The following is a 27,025-nucleotide window of genomic DNA, read 5'->3' as shown; positions in this document are numbered from 1 at the left end:
AGAGAGTTGGCACCACTGTTTCCAAGGTTACTGTGGGTAATACACTAGACATCATAGTTTAAAATTATGCATGGCACAGAAGATTCCTCTGCTTAAATCAGCACACGTCCAGGCCCATCTTAAGTTTGCCCATGACCATTTGGATGATCCAGAAGAGTCATGGGAGAAAGTTATGTGGCCAGATGAAACCAAAATAAAACTTCTTGGTCTTAATTCCACTCGCCGTGTTTGGAGGACGAAGAATGATAAGTACCATCCCAAAAACACCATCCCTACTGTGAAGCATGGGGGTGGAAGCATCATGCTTTGGGGTGTTTTTCTGCACATGGGACAGGACGACTGCACTGTATTAAGGAGAGGATGACCGGGGCCATGTATTGCGAGATTTTGGGGAACAACCTCCTTCCCTCAGAGCATTGAAGATGGGTCATGGCTGGGTCTTCCAGCACTCAATGACCAGAAGCACACAGCCAGGATAACCAAGGAGTGGCTCCGTAAGAAGCATATCAAGGTTCTGGAGTGGCCTAGCCAGACTCCAGACCTAAACCCTATAGAAAATCTTTGGAGAGAGCTCAAACTCAGTGTTTCTCAGTGACAGCCCAGAAACCTGGCTGATCTAGAGAAGATCTGTGTGGAGGAATGGGCCAAAATCCTGCTGCAGTGTGTGCACACCTGGTGACAAACTACAGGAAACATTTGACCTCTGTCATTTTAAACAAAGGCTACTGTACCAAATATTAACATTGTTTTTTACATGTGTTCAAATACTTATTTGCAGCAGTAACACATAAATAAATTATTTTTAAAAAAAATCATACATTGTGATTTCTGGATGTTTTTTTTTTTTTTTTTTTGTTAGATTATGTCTCTCACAGTGGACATGCACCTAAGATGAAAATTCCAGACCCCTCCAAGATTTCTAAGTGGGAGAACTTGCAAAGTTGCAGGGTGTTCAAATACTTATTTTCCTCACTGTATATATGTATATGAGTCAACCTGATTCAAACTACCACAGCTAATCAACTCCTTGGTAAATTATAAAAATGGCTCAAACTCAGTCACATTTACAGACAATGAGCTCTAATTGTATGCAGTAGTAACAGAGTGATCTCCAACACATACTTCAAATGCAGATCATTCGACACCTTTGTTTTAAAGTCTGGCATGCAGCTGACATGAAGGACTCCTTTAAGAAATGTGAGCTTTAAATTTCTCCTAGGTGTTATTTTACCTGTTACTGAGGTTTACAGAAATCTGTTATAGCACACATGTTCTCTCCATGAATGTGTTAAGTTTTCTCCGGGTACTCCAGTTTCCTCCCACAGACCAAAAACATGCATGTTAGGCTGACTGGTAACTCTAAATTGTCCCTAGGTGTGTGTGAGTGAGTGAAAGGTTGTTTATCTTGTTTGTCTCTATATGTGTCCCTGTGATGGACTGGAGACCTGTCTAGGATGTACCCCGCCTCTCGCACAGTGACTTCTGGATATGGGCACCAGTGATCCGGAAAGCAAGAAGCGGGTAAAGATAATTACTGGAAGTTTTAAGAAAGTCTGTGTTTTCATACATGTAGCCCACCTCAAACAACATTTCAATGAGAATCAAATCTTCTGGTCCTTGATAGGTTGCCTACACAAACTATTTGCACTCTCACACATCATTTATGTAGCTGAAGGTAGAAGCAGGACAGCAGCCCTATAATCTTTGTGTGAGAGCCACAGCAACAACATGTTGATAATATCTAAGAGCATCTGAATACTCAAGAGGTACAAATCTCTTTTTAGTGCACACCAGGTCAAGAGATAAAGAGTGATGTCAGAATGAGGGAGGTCAGGCATCCATTCCTCTCTTGTTCTCATCCTGATCACACACTGTAATGGCCTTGTCTCTCCTCCATTAATGTCAGGCTCATCCCTCGTTTCATCTGTTCATCATCACTATGCTGCGGTCGAGCCCTCAGCTTCTGATTTTATCCATGTGAAAATCACTTCTTATCTGGTCTGTTTTCCTCACACTAATCTACAGGGCTTACTGCAGGACTTGAGATGACAAAGACAAATATTCACAAAATATTCAGGTCAGATGATTTACAACAACAAAAAGAGGATGGCAATTCCATCTCGCTTGTCCTCTGACATCAAAACATTCAACTCACTCGGGAGATTAGTGCTATGACTTTAGTTTTTGTTGTAACTTTTCTACTTCTCAAAATATTTAACTTTATTTAAAGTAAATTTCCAAACTGATATTCCTTCAATTCCTTTAAAAAACACTGTTCTCTCCAAAATCTACTTCTGCATACTTTGTTTTTATATGAACTTTTTAGCCATCTAGCTAATATTAATTTGTTTTCCTACATTTAGCTTTTCATCAACAGCTTTGCTGATTTAAGCTTTTAGCTATGATTTTGCTTGTTTTAGCTTATAGATGTTGTTTTGCTCACTGCTACTTTTAGCTCTATGCTAGTTTTACCTTTTAGCTACGATTTAGCTTTTAACTACTGTTCAGCTCAAGCTTTAAGCTACAGTTTTGCTAGTTTTGGATTTAACTGCTGTCTTGTTAATTTGAGCTTTCAGCTGCAATTCTGGTCATTTTAGCTTTTAGTTACAGTTTTACTGACGTTTTCTGCTTGTTTTAACGTCAACAATTCAGTCAATTCATTCTTCAACAAATTTGAACAAAGTCAGCACTCAACATTCACACTGCATATTCACAGAAAATGCAGTTTCACTAGTTTATATTGTTAATTTACTTTCCTTTGCCTCTCATACGAACATAATATCCTTGGTAGATCTAATTTCTAAACTCATTTAAAAATGGGAAAGGACAATATTGTCAGCATCAAGGGAAATAAAAGTCAAATGTGTCTACTTGGTACCAATAGCATCATCTTTGTCCACCTGTGAGCTCACCTCAATGATTTTGCGAGCTTCACGGTAACGGCCTGTTTGCAGGAAGGCGAAGAACAGATAGTACAGCATGGTCATCTCCCCAACCTCATGACTAATACAGTCCATGGCTGAAAAGATAACAGGCAAGCAGAGAAAGAGAGCAGAGAAGGGTTGTGAATCAAAATGTCCCAGAGGTAATCAAACAAACCACATTCTTCATCATTTCCCCCAGATTCCATTATTTGGCACATAGTCCCCGGCACAAAGCGCTTGTATCAAGTCTGCCCACAAACACACATAAATTCCTGAGTCAAAGCCGAAGCTCTGCTGGTGAACTCACTAAATCATTCAGCTCAGCATTATAGACTATCTCTGTGCAGCAGCTTCAGGACAGGTAACACACACACACACTTTGTCCAAATGAGACTGCACATTCAGCAAAGCCAAGGATGAAAAGTAACTCCTCTCCCTTTTGTGCTTTGTGAACTTTTAGTCACTCAGAAATTAAACATGCTTTAGATTTACCGCTGCCAAGTTTGCAAACAGGTTGAGTTGGCTTTTCATTTTACGATTTCTAAATTAAAAGCTGTTGTGCTTTTCTTTTATTGGAAAAAACCCTGCAGTTTTTCAACCTAACTTTTTTTGTTGATGTCTAAATTTAATTTGAGGTTGGAAATATGAGTGAAGAACCTTGGACAAGCTGTGGCCTGCTTGGTTCATTGAAGGCTAAACTGCTTGACGATGATAGTTTACGGAGATTTAAGTCAAAAGGAGAGTTTTCAGGCTCCCCAACAAAAAAATGAGTTAAAACCACTCAGCTCAGATTCAAACGACAGAGTAGGACATGGAATAATTGGCATTTTGAAAACGTGATTGGTGTTTTAAATGCTGTTTGAACGTAAAAACTGTAAAAGTTATTTTGTTTGTTAGGACAGGATGACAGACTATTGAGGGCTTGTCACCTTTTGGGATGTGTGTGGATGAAACGGAGGGACAGCATGCGGAGAGGTGCTCCACTGCTCGGCCTCGACCGTCACACACTCAGAGCCACTTGCCCACTCGACACATTGAACTTGACATTTTCACTGTGCCACTGTAGAACTATAGAGAGGCTGCTCTAAAAATGACTGGATGAGGCGCTTCACTATGACCCTGGTCTAAACCTTTCTGACCCTTGGGTCCTCTGATACACTTTTGGAATAGCTGGCGCCTAATGTGTGCTTTTAATGCAAATACTAAAAGAGCACTTTGAAAAAAAAAACAAAAAAAAACAGTGTAACATGTTAAAGTTAAAAAACTAATGAAAGTACCACAATGCTTAAGAATGTGTATTTTTAACATTATTGCCAACTAACATGGAATATCCTGGAATATCTTGCCAAAAGATCTGAAGCTCTCGACCTTGACCTCTCTAAGTGGCTTTAAGAATCTGTTGGACTCCTGGCAAGGACCAACCAGACATGTTCCTGTTTTTAGTTTTCTACATTTGCCTTATAATCTAGTCGTTTTGCCATTTTTTTGCCATCTTATTTTTAATTTGTATAAAAAAAAAATCTGTATGCCTCTTTTATGATTGTCTATTGTTGTCGCTGTTGTCCATTGTTGTCATCATTCTTTGTTGAAATCAGGTCTCTCTTGTAAATGAGTCCTCGAGGCTCAATGGGATTAACCTGTCTAAATAAAGGTTGAATGAATGAACAAAAAAAACATGAGTCAAATACCGTATTTTCCACTGTATAAGTCGCATCGGTCCAAAAATGTCCAATAAAGTAGAAAAACAACATAAATACGTTGCTTCGCTGTATAAGTCGCATCTATTATGCGTCACCGCTGACCACCTGGAAATGTGGGCCAGTATTGTGCCAAAAAAATCGATTGGCTGCCAAAAAGGCAGCTGCGGGAGCGCGCACAGGAGGACTTTAACAAGAATTTAACAAGATTAACACTTAAAAACAATTATTTGTTTGCTCGAAATTATAGCAAAGGTGCATCTCAGTTGAACTTTTATCAGCTGAATTTCAAAAATCGATTTGCGGCTGCAGGAGCGCGCAGAGGGAGGACTCGCTGTGCATTTCTTTGAAATTTAACAAGATAACCACCTAAACACAATTATTTGTTTGCTCGACATTATAGTAAAGGTGTGTCTCAGTTGAACTTTTCCTTATTAAATGCACTTTAATGGTGAAATCAGCTGCATTTCACCTGGGCGGTGTGGCAAAATGCAGCTGATTTGACATTTGCTTCAGGAGGTCCAGAGCCAGAAGAAGGTGGCTTGGTATGGCAAGCCAAGTGTCTCATTAATAGCAATTTTTACCTATTAATGAGACACTTGACTTGCCATAAAACTCGACAGCCCTCTAGTGGCTAAAAATGGTAGTGTTCAATATTTTCCATGTCAGAATGAATGAAATCATTAGATCTCTGCCAAAAATAGGGTTATTAATATGGGGGGGAAAACATATATTAGTCACTTCAGTGCATAAATCGCAGGACTTGCAAATGTATGCAAAAAGGTGCGACTTATACGGCAAAAAATATGGTAATCATGTGCGTCTGCAAGCAAATTATCTCATGAACCTGAAAAAAAGATTTTAACAAAACCCTAAAAAATAATAATAATAATTGAATGTTCACCTACCACTGTTTAAATCTAGCTGGGTTTTTTTTTTGCTACTTTTTCCTTTTGACTTTCCTTTTGGTTGTCATCTTATTTTGATTTGTTAAAAAAAATTAATTTGTATGCCTCTTTTATGACTGTCTAATGTTGTCGTTGTTGTCCACTGTTGTCATCACGCGTTGTTAAAGAAATCAGGTCTCTCTTGTAAATGAGTCCCTGAGGCTCAATGGGATTAACCTGGATAAATAAAGGTTGAATGAATGAAAACTCAGAACAAAACCCTTTTCAAGATGTCTGCCACAGCTTATTGTCCTTAGAAAAACATAAAAACGGCTACAGCGCACTCGTTTTTTATTTTTAGATTTGAGATAAATTTTTGTATGGCAGCAGCTGAGCATCATCTACATCACCCATAGGTGATATCCATTAAATTTAGGAATGCTGATTTAATATGTCACGCCTTGTCAATGGATTTAAGTCAAAAACACACATGGATCTGAGGTCTGCAACACTTTTAGTCCTTCCAGTGACCTACACCTCCTTAAAATCTTTTATTTGTACTTTTTCAAATCCAAAACTTCAGACTGGTTTCAGAACATTAGGTATATTTATATACATAGACCTGAGAATAAGTCTACAGAAGATCACTTAACTTTTTATTTTCTTAATGTGTAACATGTTAAAATAGTGTAAGAGTACAGCTTAAGTGGAATATAATGTCTGTTGTTGACTTTTGTTGTTTTCTTGCAGGGGATGAAATGATATATACAAAGTTGATTGTTGTTCTGCTAAAGGTTATATCAGAAATGAACCTTTTTGTAGTAAATCGGTGTCTCCTTTCTCCACCAGAGCAACAGCGAGGTCATGGACGCACGGCATCTTGTTGTAGAGCTTGTGAAACTCCAGGATTGCTTCGAGAGCGCCGGTCAAGTCGCCTCTACACACACACACACACACACACACACACACACACACACACACACACACACACACACACACACACACACACACACATGCACGCACGCACACACAAACATGGAGAGAGATGGGGGAGGAAAGTTAGATGCCAGGTCCGTCCAATCAGTCATGTACAGGATTGTGTCAGTGGAGAATAAAGAGTGTATCATGGGGTGTTAACCCCGTGGCCTCCAATTCAAGCACCATGACCCATTCAAACAATACGGGCCTTTGATTTTATGACAGCACAACTGAGAGAGATGAAGCCTTTTGCCCTCAATACATCATTCTCACACAACCAGGCACGCTCTCGCACACCTTTCTGTGAGGGGCTAATGACTCTATGGACAGGCTTTTAGATGTGAAGCAATACAGCAGATAAAAGGACTTCACTGATCTTTACCCTCTCTGCACAGACTCAAACTTCTCCTGCGCTCCGTCTCTTTTGTCCAACCCGAACCTTAACCTCCCCTCATTTCCTCTCCTCTCATTTCCCTTCTCTCCCAAACTTCACATTTCCTTTCAGTCTTCATTATTTTATCTTCTTTTTTTGATTTCATGCCGCCAGCTTCTTGACTATGACCTCCCCGCTCCACCAGCTGAGCAACCCTTTCATAACTTGTGCCCTTCTTCTCATGTCATCCTTTTCTCGTTCCGTCCATCCCCTTATCTTACCTCGCAACAAACAAAAGTGCTCACAGAGAGAGGATTTGTGCCCGATGGAGTGATCACGAGAAAAGAGGAGGGAAAACAAGTGAGTTTGCAGAAGACCACTTCAATCCCCTCTATTGTGACAGTGCTGCCATCAATCTGCTGATTGGGTAATTACCATGTCAATCACGCAGAGGTCAAAGCAGATAGGGCTCTCATGGGGGAGGAAACAGCTTGAATGTTAGATTGAGAGTGAACAGGTGTAATTTCTCAAGTGTTTTCGACTCTAATCAATTAGATGAGCACAGATACAAAAATATGCCCCAAATGACCAACAACGTGGAAAATGTATAAAAACACACACACCCATTTGACCTTGGTTTCGGTTTCTGTGCGGCAGGAAAAGGGGAGAGGGAAGAATGGAGGAGGAATAGAGTGATTGGGGCTGGAAGGCAAAGAGGTCTGCTAATTGAAATGAAGAGGCACAACATTATTCAGCAGTGCCGGTGAAGAGGCTGTTCAACGGCACAACAGTCTGACTGAACAGCACGAGACAAAGAGATTTTTGAAAACGAGAGGAACGCCGAGACTGAGCGAGAGCGACAAAGGAGTTCATGTCTCTCCAAATGAGCGGAAAAGAAAAAGATTTTGTGCAAAACGTGTAACATTTTACATACAATGACATTGTTTCTTTTGTGGTGCATATGGAGTCATTTCATGTTGGTGGATGCTTCATCTCTGTTAACTGTCCACCTCATCATCTCCTCCATTAAACACTTATAATCCCTCCATCCTAATAAGAGATCTTAAAAAAGTACTCAGTCTTTTGGAAAGAAAAAAAAAAAAGGGGGGGGGGGGGGCTGGGGCTGGCGTTGCAATTACACCCCACCTCTCCGGCTGCTGATCCACCCCCTAAAAAGAGCTAAAGATGTCGAAAGATGGCTAATTTCCCCTAGGTACAATTTAACTGTCACTTTGCGTTGCCATTTACTGCGGCGCACAGCCCCGTTAATGTCCCCAACTTTGCATGTCAGCCACTTTCCAGCCAATTAAGTCCTGAAAAAAATAACAAGTGCTTTGCTCAGTGGAAACCTGAAGGATGAGACAGGGTGGCTCATCTTGACTAATCTCTACACCCCCTCCAATCAGGTTTTCCTTTTGCCCTGTCCCATTCCTTTGTTTAGGGGAGACGGGCAGCCCCGTTACCAAGCCACTGTCCTCGCATGGGGGGGGGGGGGGGGATGAGGTGTCTGTGTCTTGAAACACAAATGAGACTGTGATCATGACACCACTAGCCTGCTGTTAGATGTGCGCAAGAATGGCACTTACTTATTACAGACATTATCTCCACCCCTGCCAGGTGATTGTGTGTAAAATGTGAATTATTTGGTCATACAAAGCCAGGTGAACATTTTACAAATAAATATGGCAACTTGTTATTTAAACATTAGGTGTCAAGTTAACATGAAAGCTATTTAATTTTAACTACTATATCTTATAATATGCAAGCCTTTTCAGTCCATGGTTGATTTACAAGATGAAAGTAAATATAGTTTTCATCCTCTACATATGTTTAAACATTATCTGAATCAAAAAGTAATCAAGACTTTAATAAGGCTAAAATTGGAAAACGTGCTCGTAACCCACTTTGAGGAGTATTTTCTAAATATTCAAATAATCTTTTAAGAAACTATGCCAATATTTAAATGACTAGAAAACTCAAAACTAACTTATTCAAAATGTATTTATTTCTTCTCAAATAAATTTTTATCCCCGATTCATGTAAATTACAAACTAATGTTCACTTCCTTTAAAAAAAAAAATGTGTAATTTAAAATATGTTTTTATTATCTTGATTCTGTACTATCATGCAGACCAAAAATAAAATTCTATGATCTTTGAACAATGTTCAGTCAGGTCAGCTGGATGGTTTCTCTTTTATTTATTTTTATTTTTTGCTGAGACGTTTCGTCCTTCATCTAAAGGACTTCTTCAGTCCGAGGAGCCACAAACAAACTGGAGTCCCACAAATACCACACTCCCGAACTTGGATGTTTTTTATGACTGTGCAATGACTGAACATTTTTGGATTTGTACCTGGATTATTGAGCACAAACTTTGGTATGATCTTGGTGGGGGGGGGGGGGGGGGGGGTTGAATTTTTCAAATTGTACAAAAAATTAAAAAGTAATATGATACTGGGATTTGCATTGATTGAATTTGGTTTGAAAAGTAGATACTGCATTGACATTGACATTTTTTCTTAAAGCTGCGAAATTAGTCACTTCAACTGGCTGGATACCTGCACAATAACAAGGATTTTACTTTTCCAAAGCAGTTACAAGGACTGCTGATATCAACTAAATAAAGATTTTATTCCACATTTAAAGGTCCAAGTAGGTGATGTCCTTGGTTTTCTAATATTTTAGTCTTCATCTTTGTTCAGTGTAGCTAACAAGCTCGGTGCAAAAATGTACTGAATAAATCAAACTTTAGCTCTTAAATGTTAAAAGTTCATTATCGTGGTCCAGTGAACTTAGCGGAGCATTTCATCGTTTTTTTCAAGATTCAAAGGGATGAACATGAGGTTGAGCTCAAACAGAATTCTTCAAGTTTAATATTTATCTGTTAAGCTTTTAGTCTCATGTTCCTCTTTTTTTCAGCTTTTGCCTATTCCATTTATCTACTGTAATTATTTTAGACCTTAGCAGTGGAAGTCAATGAGGCATGTTTCCTCTGGGCAGCTCATCTCTTTTCAGCTATGTGCCCACCTCTTCATACTCCATCATTCTGCTGCTGCCTTATACATGTCCTGCCAGCTCTTCATTTTGTTGGACTCATTAGCATTTACTGTCGCTAATCACTTCCTCAAGGATGGCAATCTGAGCTAGCTGCCAACAAGCGCGGTGGCAGGTTAGCACACACAATACTGAGCGGACGGGCATGAAGGCTAACGGGGCGGCGTGTATGATGGGCTGTCAAGGGCTAATCTGGCAGAGAAGTGTTCATTAAGTCATTAGCGCTGACGCAGCGATGAGATGGGTGCAGACGAGAGTGATGCCTGCTTTGTCCTCTTTTATAGCTTCCCTCCATCCCTCCTCCCCCACCCGACTGTCTGTCTGTCCACTGACTGACGCAATGAAGAGGTGGAGACGAACACGTGAAGATAAAAAGAGAAAAGTCAAGTGCTGTGGTACTTAAACCTGCCCTGAAGCTCGGCTGCACCGCTGCTTTACAATTCTGAAGGTTTCACACTTGCAAAAAACTTTTAGAAGAGTAAAAATTAATTGAAAAAAGTTTTTACAACAAGGATTTTATGATGAAAGCAACAGAGATTTGGTTTAGTTTACTTCCTGCATCAAAACCTAAAGTATCAAATCATAAAGTGATAACATTCTGTTCACTTTTAGCTCAGTTTTGTAAAAATAAATAAATCAACTAAATCCTGAAGGATAAAATCTGATGAATCTCTAAAAAGAAAAAAGAAAATAAAAAAAAAAATTAAAGTATAAGTGACACTTTCTATTGTTTTAAAACTCCAGTGCCAGGTAAAATTGTGAACTTGAATTTTGTGCATACATTCGGCTCCTTACCTAGGCCTCGTCAGCTAACGTGTTACCAGCTGCTTTCTTGTTCTCACGTGTTCAGTAGTATGTGTTTGCTGCTGTATCAGCTGGAGGAAGTACAACTGGCGCTTGATTTGTAAGCTCGGCTGCGGTAAGCTGCTGTGTGTGTTTGTGTTTTGGCTGCCGTTGATGACCCAGGAGTAAATTAGTCTGCTAATCTCAGAGAGGCAGTGATTATCGAGTGAACCTGGAAACTCTGTTTGTGCCAGAGAAAAGAGTTAAAGCAACACAAACAGCAGCAGGGGAGTACCTTGTGTATGTGTGTGTGTAAGCATCATTTGCAAAGGTCTACCTCTTGCGCTGCAATGCACAAAAGGTAGACCGTATGAAAGCATGTGCAGGTTGTGCATGGTGGGCCCCTGACAGTGCACAGAGTGTCTATAGTAAATCCAGCAATTAGTGTTCTGTGCATAATTAACATGCTAATGAGTCGATCTAGTTAAAAGCTGCACCCACAAAAAGAATACACACGCACGCACTGAATAACATGCTGAATAGAGTTGAAAGGTGGGCCAATGCCAGTGACCCCATAGTGCATGTTTGCTAACACTTATTTGCATATTTGCCTTATGGGAAGAAGCATCGATGGCCAGCTCTCTCCACTAACGCACTTAAATCTCAAAGGACAGCGGTGGGTGTTTCACGAGCTCATGGGCGGAGGCTCATGGGAGAGGTTGCAGCTGGCGCATCCTCAAACAAACAAAACCTGGCTTTAACACACAAATACACACTTAACATAAATGAACAATTTCCACATCCTCTCCCTTTCTGAATCGCTGACCCAGACGATAACCTCAGCTATGATCATAGGGAGGGATGAGTGACTCGCTGAGAAACACATACATACACACACCTGGCAACAGACTTTTGGCAGATCAGGACACAAATTTTCAAAACAAAAGTGAGCTTGTTGGCTGCTTAATGGAACATTGGAGTCATGAAACTACAGCATACCACAACAAAAACACATGTTTAAACATTAAATCTGGGTAAGACAAGTTTGATTTTGTCAGCTTGGTTTAGTGACAATGCCAGTTTTACCTGTTCAGGAAAGCCCTAACTATTGGTGAGTAGAGACTGGAAGTGGGGTTTGCCAGTCCAAGAGTGACGATGGTGTCCAGTAGATGGCGGACGGTGGATATATCGCCCTCGATTGATACTGCGGTAAGCATGTGAAAGACGCCGATCAATTGGGAGCTAGTGAACACCAGCCCATTCTCTTTCACCTCCTTCAGGATGTCCACTGCTTCTGTAGGGGGAGACGAATGAAAGAGGTGCATCACTGAGATGAGTGGATAAGTTTCCATGAAAAAGCTGGGACATGAGTGATTTAAAAATAAAGAAAAAAGAAAACAACAAAAGACGAGAAGAAAGCGAGATAATGCAGAAAGATGAGCAGAGAGAAAGCAAGAGGTGGGCAGAGCTTGGCTTAGAGTAGGGTGTGTGAATATGATAAAAGGCCCCTTTAGCTAATTCCATGTAGGGAAAACAAACCCATATTAAAACAGCATTTTGCACCCAGCGGGGACTCAAATCCAACCCCGTATAATGCCAACTCTGTGCTAATTGCTACTTGCAGTTTTCTAAACGAGACTACAATTACCAGACCTCTACAATGGAGGCCAGCTTTTTGCTGTGGCCATGTGGAAAGCACTTGGGGGGCTAAATTATAGGTATGTGGCAACAAGGGCCTGTTGTGGCCCCAGAAAGACCTCAGTAAGCGGGCTGAGGGGTGGATCGGTTTGGTCAAGTCGAGCTGGTAATGGAGGGCTTTTTACTGGGCCAAGCGCCCATCTGGCCAACATGAGAGGCTAAATGGTGAAAAGAGAGTGTTATGCGTGTATATGTGTGTTTGGGTAAAGTAATTAAGAAGCGTTTACTGTCTATTTAGACAGCTGCTAATGGGCTGTCAGTGATACAGCCGCTATCCACCACAGATACTAATCTATACACCAAGAGCAATAAAGAAGAGATGGAGAGATGCAGACACACTGAATTCATCTGAATAATCTGCATTCAATCTCCAGTTGAAGGACAGTAACAACAATGCTTAAAAACTACAAGTTATTTTTGCTGCTCTTTCTGGTATTAATAAAAAAACACCAAAAAAGGAAAGCACATTAAGTGAACAAATGCTGGTGTAATAATTCCTACACCTACGCGGTTGTTACTACAACAAAACTCCCGGTGAGAGCTTTGGCATCCTAATTTTCATCTGTCTCTGCACCCATCCACCTCCTTGTGCCAGCTGTTATGGCAATGTCACCCAAAAACTGCCACTGATTTAATGTGACAAGGGAAAACCGGGGTGTGAAGGGTGGAACTGGGGCAATGAACACTGGAAGAACCACTATAAAATACAGCGGTTAAAGGCAAATCAGTGCAAGAGGGATGAATATGTTTGAAGAAGTTGGTAAGCAGAATGCAGGTTTAACATCAGCACACACAACAACAAGAAAAAAGGCATGAACAGGGTTTATGTCACTAGTTTCCTGCTCACTACATTTTTTTTAACAATAAAAGCAAATCAAAGGAAAACAAAGTGAACGCTCCTGTTTCATTTTCAACACCTGCAGTGTTTCTGTAACCTGTACACCTAGCTGTGGTCAATGTTTTAGTGAAGCAACAAAAGCAAAGAAAATAATTTGGCTATGTTAAACCTGTTTTGTAATACAGGGCTTTGGTCTGAAATAATTAAATTCAATTAAGTTTTTTTTATATTCGTCAATTCACAAAAAACATTGGCTCACGGCACTACAAAAAAAACCCATTAGGGATTCTTCAATGGCCCTGGAACGAAGCGCACCCTTTCTCTTCCCTCTCCCTGTCCTCCACCTGCTTTTTTGCTCTCTGTCTTTGCATAGGAGCTCCTATTTTTACACATCTTCCTAACTAAAAACTACTGTTTTGGATCTGACCAACTGGACTTTCGCGCAAATGACAATCTTTCCAACAAAGCGACACGGTCCTGGAGAACCCTCATCTGCTCGGATGACACGTGCAGCTGGATATATCTCTGGGGAAGTGGAATGCGATGTGTCTACCTCTGCTACTGATCGAAGACGCCGAAATTGCATATAACTGGATTTATGATAATAGGTTACCTGTTTTTGGAATTGTTTGGTTTCTGGTTTATCAACATACTAATGCCCTTTTTCCATTAGTACCTGTAGTACCGGTACAGCATGGCTCTACTCTACTCGGTATGATACATATTGTGTTTCCATTATGTTTTCAGTACCGGTTCCAGTAGGCGGGGCTCAAATTGATGTCACCCCCTCTCACCAGCTGCTGGTGGTGAGAAGCTGAAACTGTTTTCAGTACAGGGTGAGAATTTATTTTAAGTTGTGTGTATGTGTGTGTATATATATATAAACGTGTGTGTGTGTGTAACCAGATTCTACAAAAACATCTATATTTAAAATTTTATAGGTTTTCTTCATCATTTGATGCATTTGTGTCTACTTTTATTGTTCAATTAGATGTGTAGTTTTGTTTCTTGTTCACATATATATATTTTTTTTTTTAGCTTTGCTTAAAAGTTCTTGTTTTGTGATTTGTACATTTGTGGGTTAAAATGAAGTTGAAATAAAGGCTGTATCTCGTCTTTAAACATGTTTGAGGGAAATATTCCTGAGAGATCCAATAATTGTGTCTTTTTATGATTTTCAGCTGAGTTAACAGATAGTCATTAAAGTGAAAACAGGATTTCATAATAAAGCCGACAGTTTATTATTATTATTTTTTTAATCTTCAACGCACAAAAAAACAAAACAAAACAAAAAACCTTTTCTTTTCTTTTTTTTTTTCGTCACTCAGTCCTCTTCCCCCGGAGCCTCGGAACCAAAACTAAAAACTTAAATCCTGTGTCATCTTCCCGGCTCTGAGTTCTGCTGGTGACTCTCAGAGGGCCGTTGCCAGACCACGGCCTTGCGTAATCATAAAGGCTGAACCCCGACCCAGGCAGATGGGCGGACCGGGACGGGTCTGGAACGGATGGTGGAAGCGATTTTTAAAAACATTTTATGTATGAAAACAAAATATTAGTTTATTTAAAAATCACTTCCACCGTCCGTCCCAGACTCGTCCCAGTCCGCCGTCGTCCCAGTCCGCCGGGATCGGGATTCGGCCTTCATGATTACGCAGGGCCGGGGTCTGGCAACGGCCTTCTGCAAGTCACCAGCTCAAATGTTCCTTCGCGGTGACCAGCGGAGCTATGAGCACGCAAGGCCGGGATCCAGAGCCCGAGCCCCGAATCGGCACTACAGAGGATTTTCCGTGGTGATCAGTGGAACTCGGGAGCCGGGGAGATGATGCCCTGCCCGGCCTGGCTCCGAGGCTCCAGGAGCGAGGACCGGGGAGACCAGCAGAGCTCCTTCCAGCTCGCTCTGAATTTTGTCGTTGGCCACCAAGCACAAAAAATGCCAGCATGTCAGCATTAGACCACGGTGTTGTCATTATTGTTTTTAAAATAGGTCCAGTCGCTGTTCCGGTCTGAGAAATTGCAAATGGCAGATCAATGTTTTGAAAAGTTTCTGAAGGATCCAGTGACTTCGCCCCAGACCAGTCAGTCACCGACAGTGTTCTGACGTCACGTTTTCGTACCTACTCAGTTGGGTTAGAACAACAGAGCCAAGGGTCCTGAAAATAGGGACAGGTTCTACGTACCGTTACTAATGGAAAAGCCTTGGAACCGGGCTGAGCTGGGTCCAATTGGGCCGTACCGTTACTAATGGAAAAGGGGCTAAAGAAGACGGCCGCAGCTAATTTGGCCCTCGTCAGGCTGCTGCTGCTTATGTGAAGGCTTGGTTCATGCTTTGAGGACTCAAAATCAGCTGATTTATGAGTTAAAACGTAAGATGGAAGTGATTTGAATTGTAGGCCACCTGCGGCTTTAGACTCGTCAGCATGGAAACGACCTTGAAGAGGCTCGTAAGCACGGACCAGTAGAACGCGCCCTAATCTGGCCATTTCAGATCTTGGAAGTATCAGTAAGACTCAAGGTTGACAAGAAAAAAATATCTGCCTGAATAAATCAACAATTGTGGATGACTCCCTGGTTGACCTCGAAACATGCAGACTTATCAAATTCTCCTGGAAAATGTGTAAACTAAAGAAAAGCATAGTCTATCGCAACCCCCCCACCAACTTCTGTGGAGGCTTATCAGAACTATGTCGGCTGACCATTATCTTATCAGGACAATGGACTATATGCATCATGGACCGCCTTGTCATCAAATGCATATGTAACGTGTTGATAAATGTGCTTGCTGGCAGTTTTTTTGATGTTTTAAATTGTGTCCTGTTAGAACAAAGTGTGAAGAGATCCTTTTTTGTAATGCCACTATCCTCTCCTCAAGGCTTTGTCCCTTTTTCTATCTAAAACATGTATTCTGAAAAAAATAAGGCGGCTGCACTTTCTTTCGGACGACTGTACAGACATATTCTCGTATCTCGGTACAATGATAATAAAGCTTATTCCGATTCTGGTTATCGGAATGGTATCAGTCGATATATGCGATAATGTTAAATATCTGATATCAGCCATTCCATCAAAATAACTCGCTGATATAAAAGGCTTCTGTTTTATTTATTTAAGAAACTGTCAAGTATATCCATCACTGCTACTTATGCATGTTTCACTTGTTGCTTGTGAACAGGTTGAGTTTAGATGTATGAACATTTACAAATTTGCATTGTTCGAGTATTGCCATTATGTTAGAGAGAGTAAATGTCATGAATAAATTTGGCATTAAACATAATCCAAGTTCAAGTGTTACATCATTTTCAGCCCTGTTTGGCATCTGCATTCGGTAGCAGGCCAAATTGGGGAGTGGTGGCACAGAGGTTGGAGAGGGTGGGCCTGTGATCGGAAGTTCGCCGGTTCAAGCCCCAGTACCAACAACATCAAAAATGTGGGTGGGGTAGGTGAAGCACCCACACCTGCCCCCACCCTCATTCGTCCCACTCTGGGCCCTTGAGCAGGGAGCAGCCGAAAGAAGAAAAAATAAAATAAAATTGGTAGCAAGCCAAATTGACAAAGACCATGCAGAATAATGTAGTATTTTAATTCCGCAGCAGAGAAATCTATCTAGTCTCTGTAAGTAGGTCTAGGGAAAAAAATATTGGGATCGGCCGAATAAGTTTTAACATATCGGCATATCGGATATCAGCCAAAAATCCAATATTGTGCATCTCTACCTCATATACATTATAAAATGCCAATTAGTAAAAGTTATCTATCTGACAAAGCCAGTAGATTGAGGTGAATTGCCACTCTGTCACAATCCCCATCCTGGGTACTGGCAACAGTGGAAAGGAAAAACTCCCCTTTAACTAGAAAACCCTCCAGCAGAAACGGGCCCAGGATATGCAGACTGGCTGGGGTTGGAGACGACAGGAAAGTAATACAAAGAAAAGACAGAATGGCAAGTCCAGGTGTACTTTCTATTTGAAACAGTGTTTCCAAGTGGCTGGCTTTGTAGTATGATGCAACAAATTCTCAATATTGGATCAAAATAAAGCATCTCAGCAATTCTACACACTTAAAAAAAAGTCTTAACACATGATGTTTAAAAGAATCACATGGTCCTTTTTGGGTCTCCAAAATGAAATGAATACAACCTCAGATAAACAAGAACACGTGAAATGTTGGATAGGAAGGAGTTATTACAACATAAAGATAAAAAGAGATGGCAATCCATCCTGAATAGGACATGAATAAAAAACATTTTATACAATTTAAAAACAAATAATTTTCTGTCATATGTATTCACTGTCCGGGAAGCTTCAGAACATTTAACATCAAACTAAAATATCCAGCATCTGAAAGAATAATCAAAAGCCCATAGTGTGGCCGTATTACAGTTCTGGATGCTGGAAAGACAAATACAGTGGGTTGACTTATGTATACGGTTCTAACAGAGCCAATACAAAAAGACCAAAACAGCTGAAGTGGAAATTACAGGGATAAAATAAAGCACAAGTATCACTGAAAACAAAACACTTAGTTAAATAAATTTACGGTGTAAAACAATTCCAGAGAAACACAATGGTCTAAAAGGAGCCATCAACATAAACAACATCTATGTAATAAGCTCACCTGCGGTCAAGTCTGCTCCATTTATCCTTTCAGATGTAACATTTTTTTCTATCCGATTCTGTCTTTTCAAGCCTCCCTCTCTCCATCACCATTTGACAGACCCATTAATCACTGAGACCAATGGCTTGGAGCTGATCTGCCCAAATGGAGCTACGCTAGCTAACAACCATCCATCCACCATCAAAACCTACCCCATGGCGTTCTTCCCTTTATCCGTCCATTGAGCTAGTATGCATATCCATCAGCTCAGCCGAGCATCACGGCCAGCATAGCGAGCCAGACTCCACATACATACACACCAAGAGACGAGAAGGCAGACAAGCCAGGTAAACAAACATCACACAGCCCAATGGTTCATGTAATGTTCCATGACTTGACTGCTGGTGATGTCTCTTTACAGAAACACACACAAGCACTAAAGAGGAGGCCAAGACACCAAAAGACAAAACAAGTTGTGTTTACTAAAGTGGGGAGGTTGGACAGATTGAGGAAGAGGGTAAGGTCAGGTCAAAGAGATGCTCGGTGATAAAGGAGTATTTAATATAGCCAAAAGAGAGACTCGAGGGGAGGTGAAAGCTGTGTTTAGCCTCTTGAAGCCCATGTGGATACTTTTAGCAGGTTCAGTGAGAAACAGAAGTTATTCTGGAACGAAATATATCGAAATATATCACAAATATACAAGCTGTTTTTGTTTACTGTAACTGAAAAAAAAATAATTTGATGAATATCTGGAGAAGTGATATAAAAAGATATTGTGCAGTGATAATAAATCTACATAAACTAAGAAACCCTGGCATGGGTCCCTGTGCCAAAGTATTTAAAAATAAAAGGGTCAAATAGTTGGATGAACCATGATCTTTCAGAAAAAGTAACATTTAATAAAGCAACTTGTGATTATGACTTTTGATATGTTAATTTTACAAATATTACGGAAAGTCTTACTTAATTATGTACATAACTTTTAAACGACTAGAACCAAAAATGCAATAAACAGAACCGAAAATAATTTGTCAGAAATTGGAAAATAACCCTTTAAATGACAAGTTGGACTCTCACAAATACTGAAAAATTAGACATTTTTAAAGATTTAAATTGAGCACATTTTATGCAAAGTTGATGTGCACTGGTTTTATTGTTTTTGCACAAGACTTTCCGAAAAAAACAATACCACACAGTAACTAGCGAGTAAGATTTAGACTTCACAAAAGTCATGTTTAAAATAAATGGTACACAAGCAGCCTAAGACAATTAATTGGTTTATAGAAGAAAAATAATTACAACAAAGCTATGTAAAAAGAATGTGACCAAAATAATATCAGAAGGATAAAGTTAAGTTGGCGGTGGGTTGAGAAGCTTTAGACACCAGCGATAAAACAATGGGGCCATTAAAGCTGGTGGAAATAAAGTGAGATGCCAGGAGACGTGATCTTCAGCTGAGCCTGGTGGGTGCTGGGAGCCAGGGGGACCAGCGTCTGGGTGGGGACAAGCTAACATCAAGGTTAGCCATGTGTGCTAATGTGGCTGACAAGCCTTGCCTCCATATGCGCACTCTGGCTAATGGCAAATGCGTTGAGCGCTGCCTATACACATCCCAACGCACACACGCAGATGAACACACCAACTAGTGTGCCACCAAATGCCTTTTGCTTGAATTCACATGCAAATTTGTGTGTCTCTGTGTGTGCGTGTGTGAAATGTTCAAGCACTTTGGCGGACATGATCTGCCATTAGCATCAAGGCGGATTTCAATAATTCGGGGGGGGGGGGGGGGGGGGGGGGATGCAGTCCTGTAATTTTCCCCCTCTCTTATTTCACACTGACGTGTGTGTGTGTGTGGCAAGAGAATGACACACTTTGAGAAAGATGGGATGTGAGGGTCAAACAGAGACAGAAGCAAGAACAGAGAGCGAGTGATGAGGGGAGGAAAGACGAGAACAGACAAGGGAAACAGTTCTGTCACTGAATGCAAAAAGCGAAGCAGAAAAACTGATAGTAATTGGGTCTTCGAGGGGCAGAAGGAAACCCACCGTAGAATTCTGAAAATGGCCCGCTAATATGGTTTCAGGAAGCGAGAGGGATTGTGACAGAGTTGTTGACATACGGTACACAAAAAAGCTGAAACATGCACAATCACACTGGCTTTATAACATTGTACAAGAAAAGGTGAAGGGAAATATGGTTGGATGGGCGTAGGTCATTTATTTCAGGAGACAAAATTAAAATAACATTTTTAGCATAATTCCTACAATGCAGTTTTGAAGACAATAATATAACTTAGAATGCTTGGTTTGTAAAGTTTGTATTTGCTAAACATGTAGGATAAAGAAACTAAATGAAAAATGGCAAAAACTGAATGTTGTGTTCTATTTTCCCTACATGGAGGAAATTATATGTTCCAATAAACATGGCAAATCTGTCTTTTATATCAGTGTTTTCATATATGAACAAACAAGTTATGATTTTGTGCACACAGCTTAATTTGGCATGCAACATCAAAGGTAGTTTACATTACGTAGTGGAGTTGACTCATCAATTTAAACCAGTGCCAACTTATTATTGGCAGGATCACTTTAAAGTGACAGGTGAGTTAGCCAGCAGTAGCTAGGATTCAGATCAATCACTTTTGTTTCAATGTTGTTATCACTCTTAGTAAAAAAATAAAAATAAAATCAGGTCTCTCTTGCAAATGAGTCCCCGAGGCTCAATGGGATTAACCTGTATAAATAAAGGTTGAATTTTGAACCTAATAAACCAAAAACATTGACCACTAAGTGCAGTGTTTTAAAATGTCACAGTGACTGTGTCCATCTTTTGTTGGTTTTTTTTGGCTGTAAAGTTCGTGCTGTTCCGTGTATTATTGTTTTTACACTATTAAGTGTTTAGCGTATTTCTTAGTTCATATCTTAGATCTTATTACTGTTTTCCTTTTAGAAATTATACTTTTGTTGGATGTAACTGGGACCCTGTGTACACAATTTCGTTCCACCACATGTACCACATGCGATGTGAATGACAATAAAGAACCTTGACCTTGAAAATTTTAACATTTAGGGGAGTCTAATAAGGACTGACTTACTTTTGGAGTCAGTTAAAGGTTGCCATTAAATGAACTGCAGCGTTTGGTGCTTTAGCTTTGTGTTTAAGTTACACATGACACGTTGATTTTTAACTCTCCTGCTGCCCTTGGATCAAACAGCCCACAAAGCCAAACTGAGGCCCAAGGGCAGCAGGTGGGTCATTAATCTGTCCTCCAGCTCTACTGTCAAAAATCTTGTGTTATTTTTGATCCGGACATGTCTTTTATCCTCCACATTAAAAACGTTACTAGAACCGCCTTCTTCCACCTGCGTAATATCACTAAAATTAGAAACATCTTATCTAAATATGATGCAGAAAAACTGGTTCATGCATTTGTCATGTCTAGACTGGACTATTGCAATGGTTTGTTATCTGGGTGTCCGAATACTTCTTTAAAAAGTCTTGAGTTAATCCAAAATGCTGCTGCCAGAGTCTTAACTGGAGTTAGTAGGAGATCATCTCTCTCCAGTTTTAGCTTCTCTCCATTGGCTCCCTGTCAAATCCAGAATTGAATTCAAAATCTTACTTCTAACCTACAAAGCCCTCAACAACCTAGCTCCATCTTATATTCGAGATCTTATTGTTCCATATTTTCCTAACAGAGCACTTCACTCTCAAACTGCAGGCTATCTCGTGGTCCCTAGAGTCTTCAAAAGCAGAATAGGAGGAAGATCTTTCAGTTATCAGGCTCCCCTCTTGTGGAGCCAACTTCCAGTTTCTGTCCGTGAGGCTGACACATTGTCCAGGTTTAAGATTTTCCTTTTTGACAAATCCTATAATTAGGGTTGGCTTGTTATGCTGCCATAGGCTTAGCCTACTGAAGGACAAATTGACCTCATTTCCTTAAATGATTTGCTAAATTTAAATGGTTTTCATTTGATACTATTTCTATCTTAACATGTGATTCTTGACGTGCCATTGTATATCTGTTCCTCCTTCCTGTTCCTCTCAAACCCAGCCGGTCGAAGCAGATGGCCACTTGTCCTGAGCCTGCTTCTGCTAAAGGTTTCTTCCTCATGACAGAGTTTTTCCTTTCCACTGTCGCCTTCATGCTTGCTCAAGATGAGAATATGTGATGGAGTTAAATTCAAAGCAGTCTGCTCCTCAGATAAATTCTTAAAGTATTATTTTTATATATGGATGTTTCTGTTAACTTATTTGACAAATTAATATTTCTGTTCAGTGTTCTGAGATGACTTCTGTTGTGACTTGGCGCTATATCAATAAATTTAATTGAACTGCCTTTCCACCACCCTGATAACATCAAGAGACAAAGAAATATCACTTCTTTCCCCATAAGAACATATACCAGAAATTATGTGCAACATTTTAACAGACAAGTAGTTTGTAAAATGCAAAAAACAAGTTCTTCCACATTGATGGAAACTTACCCTCAACTTTGTCATTCAGGGCGAGTGTCTTGACCAGTCTGATGTATTTATCATTATCCAGTAAAAATGATGAGTCCTTTTGACTCCTAATAGCAGGGACAGAAAGAGTGAGATAGCTTTGTTTAATATAATCTACGTACAGTAATGTAATGCACTTGTTATACGTTTTCAAAGTTCAATCAGACGCTGGAAGCAGCTGGTGAAAGATAGGGAGGAAATAAGTGACAAAAGGGGGAGAGTTTCCTGTGTTTCAGGTAAACAACAGAGTGGCTGGACCTTACATTAATGTCTCCCTTAATACCAATCAAGTTAAACTTTAATGGCCGCAGTGCAGCCATGTGTGTGTTTGCTGCAGCACTCACATCTCCCTCTTTAGGTTGAGCGCCTCCTCCACATTGTTTTTGAAACAGCACAGGTCGACGAGAGCAGCGTAATTCTCGACTGTCATCTGCTCTTCGTGTTGCTGCTTCAGCTCAAGCGCATACTCCAGGTTCTGATCAGACAACAAAACTCTCAGAAAAATGATGCACAGACAACACATCGAATGTAGAAAAACACAAAGTCTTGTGAGACAGAATAACTCCCAAAGAAACCCTACCTTCTCAGCACACAGATATATGATGGCTTGTTTGAGAAAGGCGCCATACGGTTGGTTTTCTGCTTTCAGTTCAGCCATTTTTTTCTCAAGAGCCAAAACATGTCCACGTACCTGAAAAAATAAAAGATGTCTGACAAATATATGTGATCAACGGTCATCCTCATATCTACATGAACTTACAGATACTTTAAAAAAGAGTTGGGAACTTCAGCTCTTTGTATCCGACCTGCCACATGGTTTCAAACAAAAATTAAATATCAAAAACTCAGAGAGGAAAAATGTCAACAAACGATGGGACTTCTGTGATAATCCAACAGTAAAGCCAAGTTTAAGGCCATTAAAAGCAACATGTGTGCTCAAGCCTTAGCACAAGGTAGATAAGTTGGCTGACAGGGGTATATCATGGCAACTGCCATAAGAAAAGAAAAGTGGAAGCAGAATGCTGCTCTTTTCAAGAAAAACGAACAAGTGAATATTTTTGTAAAAGTGAAAAGCAAACCCGTGTGTTTATTTTTGACAAGTTGCTGCAGTGATGAAGAATGCCAAAGTGAAGGAGTTGAAAGGATGGATGCAGAACATTAAAGTTCCTGTGCTTTGTCGGCGTTTAACAAGACCACAGAGAGACATGGACAACTTTATGAGAGCAGGTTTTGTGGTGAGAGAATAAAAGTAAAGCTGAATTCTCCTTTAGGAAGGAATGTATCATTGTTGCTGCATTAAAATAACTTTCAAAATACCAAATCTGTCCTGTTCATTAAAAAAAAAAAAAAAACTTTCTCAAGTCCAAAAATAAATGTACTGAAAAAACTCAGCAGAAACTGTTAAAAATAATTAATTTTTTACAAACAGATAACAGTCATTTTATAAATTTGCAATTGTTGCATCTTAGTCCACATACTGAGTGTGACACTTCGAGGACATTTTAAACTTTAAATGGCTCCCCAAGAGAGAGAGAGGGGGAAAAATAAAATGTTCCTCACCCCTGGCCCACATGCGTCAAACTCAAGGCCCGGGGGCCAAATGTGGCCCTCGTTGACATTTTCTCTGGCCCCCAAGAAGATGTGTTAAACGTCAAATGCTTTTGTCACTGAGAACATCAAATGAGACTAATCAAACCCTTGTTGAGGAACATGTGACCAAAGCTTTTAATTTTGGCCCCCTTTTGTAAGAGAGTTTGACACCCCAGCAGAGTCTAAACACTCTCTGACTGAAAAATTGAATCCAACCACTTTGGAGTAAGCTGTTGGGGGAAGAATCAGTTTTGTGTTGTGTGTTTCCTTGACTGATGAAGCCTTCTGGATCGAAGGTGAAACGTGTCAGCACAAAAAAAGAAACTGTCCAGATGACCTGAGTGAAAAATGTTGGATTGTATACCTGGTTCACTGAGTATGGACTTTGGCGTTCTTCTGACGCAAACTCCTGGGTTGTTCTTTCTTGTGGGTCCACTAAAGCCATCACATCCTAACAAACACACATTCAACATTTGCATAAGAGTTAACATCTGTTTCATGTGGTAAAACTCCAGAAACTGTAAGGTATCAATAATTTGAATGCTTCCTCGCTGAAGTCTTATAGTCTATTTGGGCCTTTGGGTTGTCTACCTAACTAAAGCTTTTCTGTATTTTTGTATCTGTTGTGGAGCATTTTTCCTATCAATTTTCCAAAGTGCTTTACAAGAAGGCACAAGGTGAGTTAGGTCAGACTACAATAAAATATGTAGCTCAAAACAACTTGAATATTTTATCACCGCAAACAGATGTTCTGAATGGAGTTGCAAACGGGGTAAATTTCCATAAGTTCAGCTGGGGAATTTTAAAAATATCTCAACATTGGAAACTATTCATGGAAATTATGGGAATTTATTTGAATTTCCAGAAAATTAGGGAGAATTTAAACAAACTGTATCATTTCTAAATAAAAACATAATTGAGTTTAGTCATTGGCAGATAATGAGTTTGACCCAAAGTTTGTGAAAGTAACCAATTTTGTGATTAAATTTGCTACATTTAGCCTAATTTGCATCTATGGTTCACAACCACACAACTTATAGAGCACAAAGAGTTTTGAACATTTTTTCCAGAACCTTTTCTAACTCCATGTAAAGAAAAATCATCACTTTATGTGATTTTTTTTTTTTCATGTTTTTTGTCATTGCAATCACATAAAACAACAAAATTTAGTAAATTATCACAAAAAAATATTGAAATGTCTAAATTTATGTACAGAAAATGTCAAATTCTTATTCACAGAACTCTGGGCAAAGCACGTCAGTTGATCATTATTGTGGTTTTGTCCTTTTATCTGGGAAAAAAAACTGCATTTCGCAACAAAACTATAACTCTGGACAAAGATTTTTTTTGTTCCCATCTGTCTCGGTCTGTTGTTTTAGTTAAGATTATGCTAAAATATTCCCTCCAACTATACTTATACAGTAGTCCCTCGTTTATCACGAGGTTTAGGGGACCACACCCCCCCAAGATAAGTGAAAAACCATGAAGTAGGGGATACAGTCGTCCAAGTTCAAGTTTCTCTCCCAATCTCCCACTTTCTGTGTAAATAAACAATTTAAATTTAAATACTGTAATATTTTAAATGAACAATGCATGCAGCATGTATTGTGTATTTAAAATATTACAGTAATTAAGTTTAAACTGTAGAGAAGTGCAGCAAAACATCAAATGGTTAACCCTTCATGCAGCTGCTTCAGCACAGAGGAGAAATGTGTGGGTGGCAGAGAGCCGCAGGTGGCAGAGAGCGGAGATCATGACAGGCTGCAGAGGGAGCTTCTCCCTGCACCTGTAGGCTGCACAAAGGTACAGCAGGTGCCAAATCCATCCATTATCTTTTACCCGCTTCTTCCATTTTGGGTCACGGGGGTCGCCGGTGCCCATGTCTGGCAATCAGGTGCCAAATCATTTAAAATAATTTATTTAAAAATAAACAATCCATGCCGCTCGTGTGGCTCATCAGCAATGGCCACTCTTGCTTTGAAAAACTGAGAAAGAGCGAGTCCGCGAAAGTCTACCCGCGAAGTAGTGACGGACTACTGTAATCTGTGTTAAGGGCCAATCTTCAGTTTTTCAATTCCATGTTTACTCCTGATCTTTTTAAACCATAAATTCCTGTTAATTCCAACTGAATGTTCCCAACACTGAAAATTCCTGTAATTTACCAACCCTAGCTCTGAAATCAGCGACAGTCAGACAGCAACTGAACGTGTACCTTGATGAGCGCGAAGCTGTTATAAGACTCCAGAATGTTCTTAATCCCTTTATAGATGTTATGGGGAATTGTAATGTTCTGCAAAGAAAAAACACACAAACAAAAAACAGCAGGAGCAGAACTTGATGAATGAAAATCTGAGAAATTTAAGAAATACAATAACCAACAGATTACAAACGTTTCTCCAGCAAAACTAAAAACAGACACCAAAAAAATATTTTATGTTTTGCAAACTTGTTAGACTCTTTAATAAGAGCATGAATGGATTGCAGGTAAAATTATTATCAATACAAATAAAACAGCACTTGTAAATTAATGTGTCATATCACTGGCTGCTGCTTTGAATTTCATGAATTCAAAGCAGCAGCAAATTAACAAAACTTTGGATTTTCATGCAAAAGAAAAGTTTGCAATGTGTCAGCTTGAGCTTCAAACTAAAGGTTCCAGCTTTTTTCCACTTGTATAAACAACTTTATATAAAGTTATTATCAAACATGATTATTTTTTAGCTTAGCTACATTAACATTTTTATTTAATTTTTTTAATTGGAATTTTCACCTTATATTGTTAAATTGAAGTGTTTGTCTTAACTTTTGTATTGATCCGTATTTGGTTTCAATGTAAAAAATAAATAAATAAATAAATAAACGATCAAACACAATGAATGATTTTAGCTCCTTGGTACCCAAAAACATCTTGATGGTATATTTTATTTAGCTGTGTTTAAAAAGCACATCGTTTCAGGTCTGAGTGTATAAACCCTTCTTCAGCAGGAAGGTGAGGACTGAATTAAAAATACACTTTAGTAGTGTTTGGCTGGGTGAGGGTTTTTGTTTACTTTATGAGTGTGTGTGTGTGTGTGTGTGTGTGTTTGTCTTTGCTACATTGAGGG

The 27,025-nt window shown here is 39.7% G+C and overlaps 1 protein-coding gene across 1 annotated transcript in view; it reads right to left on the bottom strand.

Moving 5' to 3' along the window:
* The window catches only part of lrpprc (leucine-rich pentatricopeptide repeat containing), a 105,969-nt gene that overhangs the window by 29,736 nt on the left and 49,208 nt on the right, over positions 1-27,025 (bottom strand). Inside the window, exons 18-25 of the mRNA XM_037697487.1 lie at positions 26,134-26,211; positions 24,286-24,372; positions 22,912-23,022; positions 22,676-22,806; positions 22,314-22,399; positions 11,784-11,991; positions 6,321-6,445; positions 2,913-3,019 (exon numbers count right to left, since the gene is read on the bottom strand). Of these exons, the coding sequence (XP_037553415.1) occupies positions 2,913-3,019; positions 6,321-6,445; positions 11,784-11,991; positions 22,314-22,399; positions 22,676-22,806; positions 22,912-23,022; positions 24,286-24,372; positions 26,134-26,211 (933 nt within the window). The remainder of the gene's footprint in view (positions 1-2,912; positions 3,020-6,320; positions 6,446-11,783; positions 11,992-22,313; positions 22,400-22,675; positions 22,807-22,911; positions 23,023-24,285; positions 24,373-26,133; positions 26,212-27,025) is intronic.

The sequence above is a fragment of the Nematolebias whitei genome, chromosome 1 (genome assembly GCF_014905685.2).
Source record: "Nematolebias whitei isolate Nwh7 chromosome 1, NemWhi1, whole genome shotgun sequence".
NCBI classification, from domain to species: Eukaryota; Metazoa; Chordata; class Actinopteri; order Cyprinodontiformes; family Rivulidae; genus Nematolebias; species Nematolebias whitei.
The sequence above is the reverse complement of the archived record's forward strand: the minus strand, read 5'-3'. Positions and strand labels throughout refer to the sequence as shown.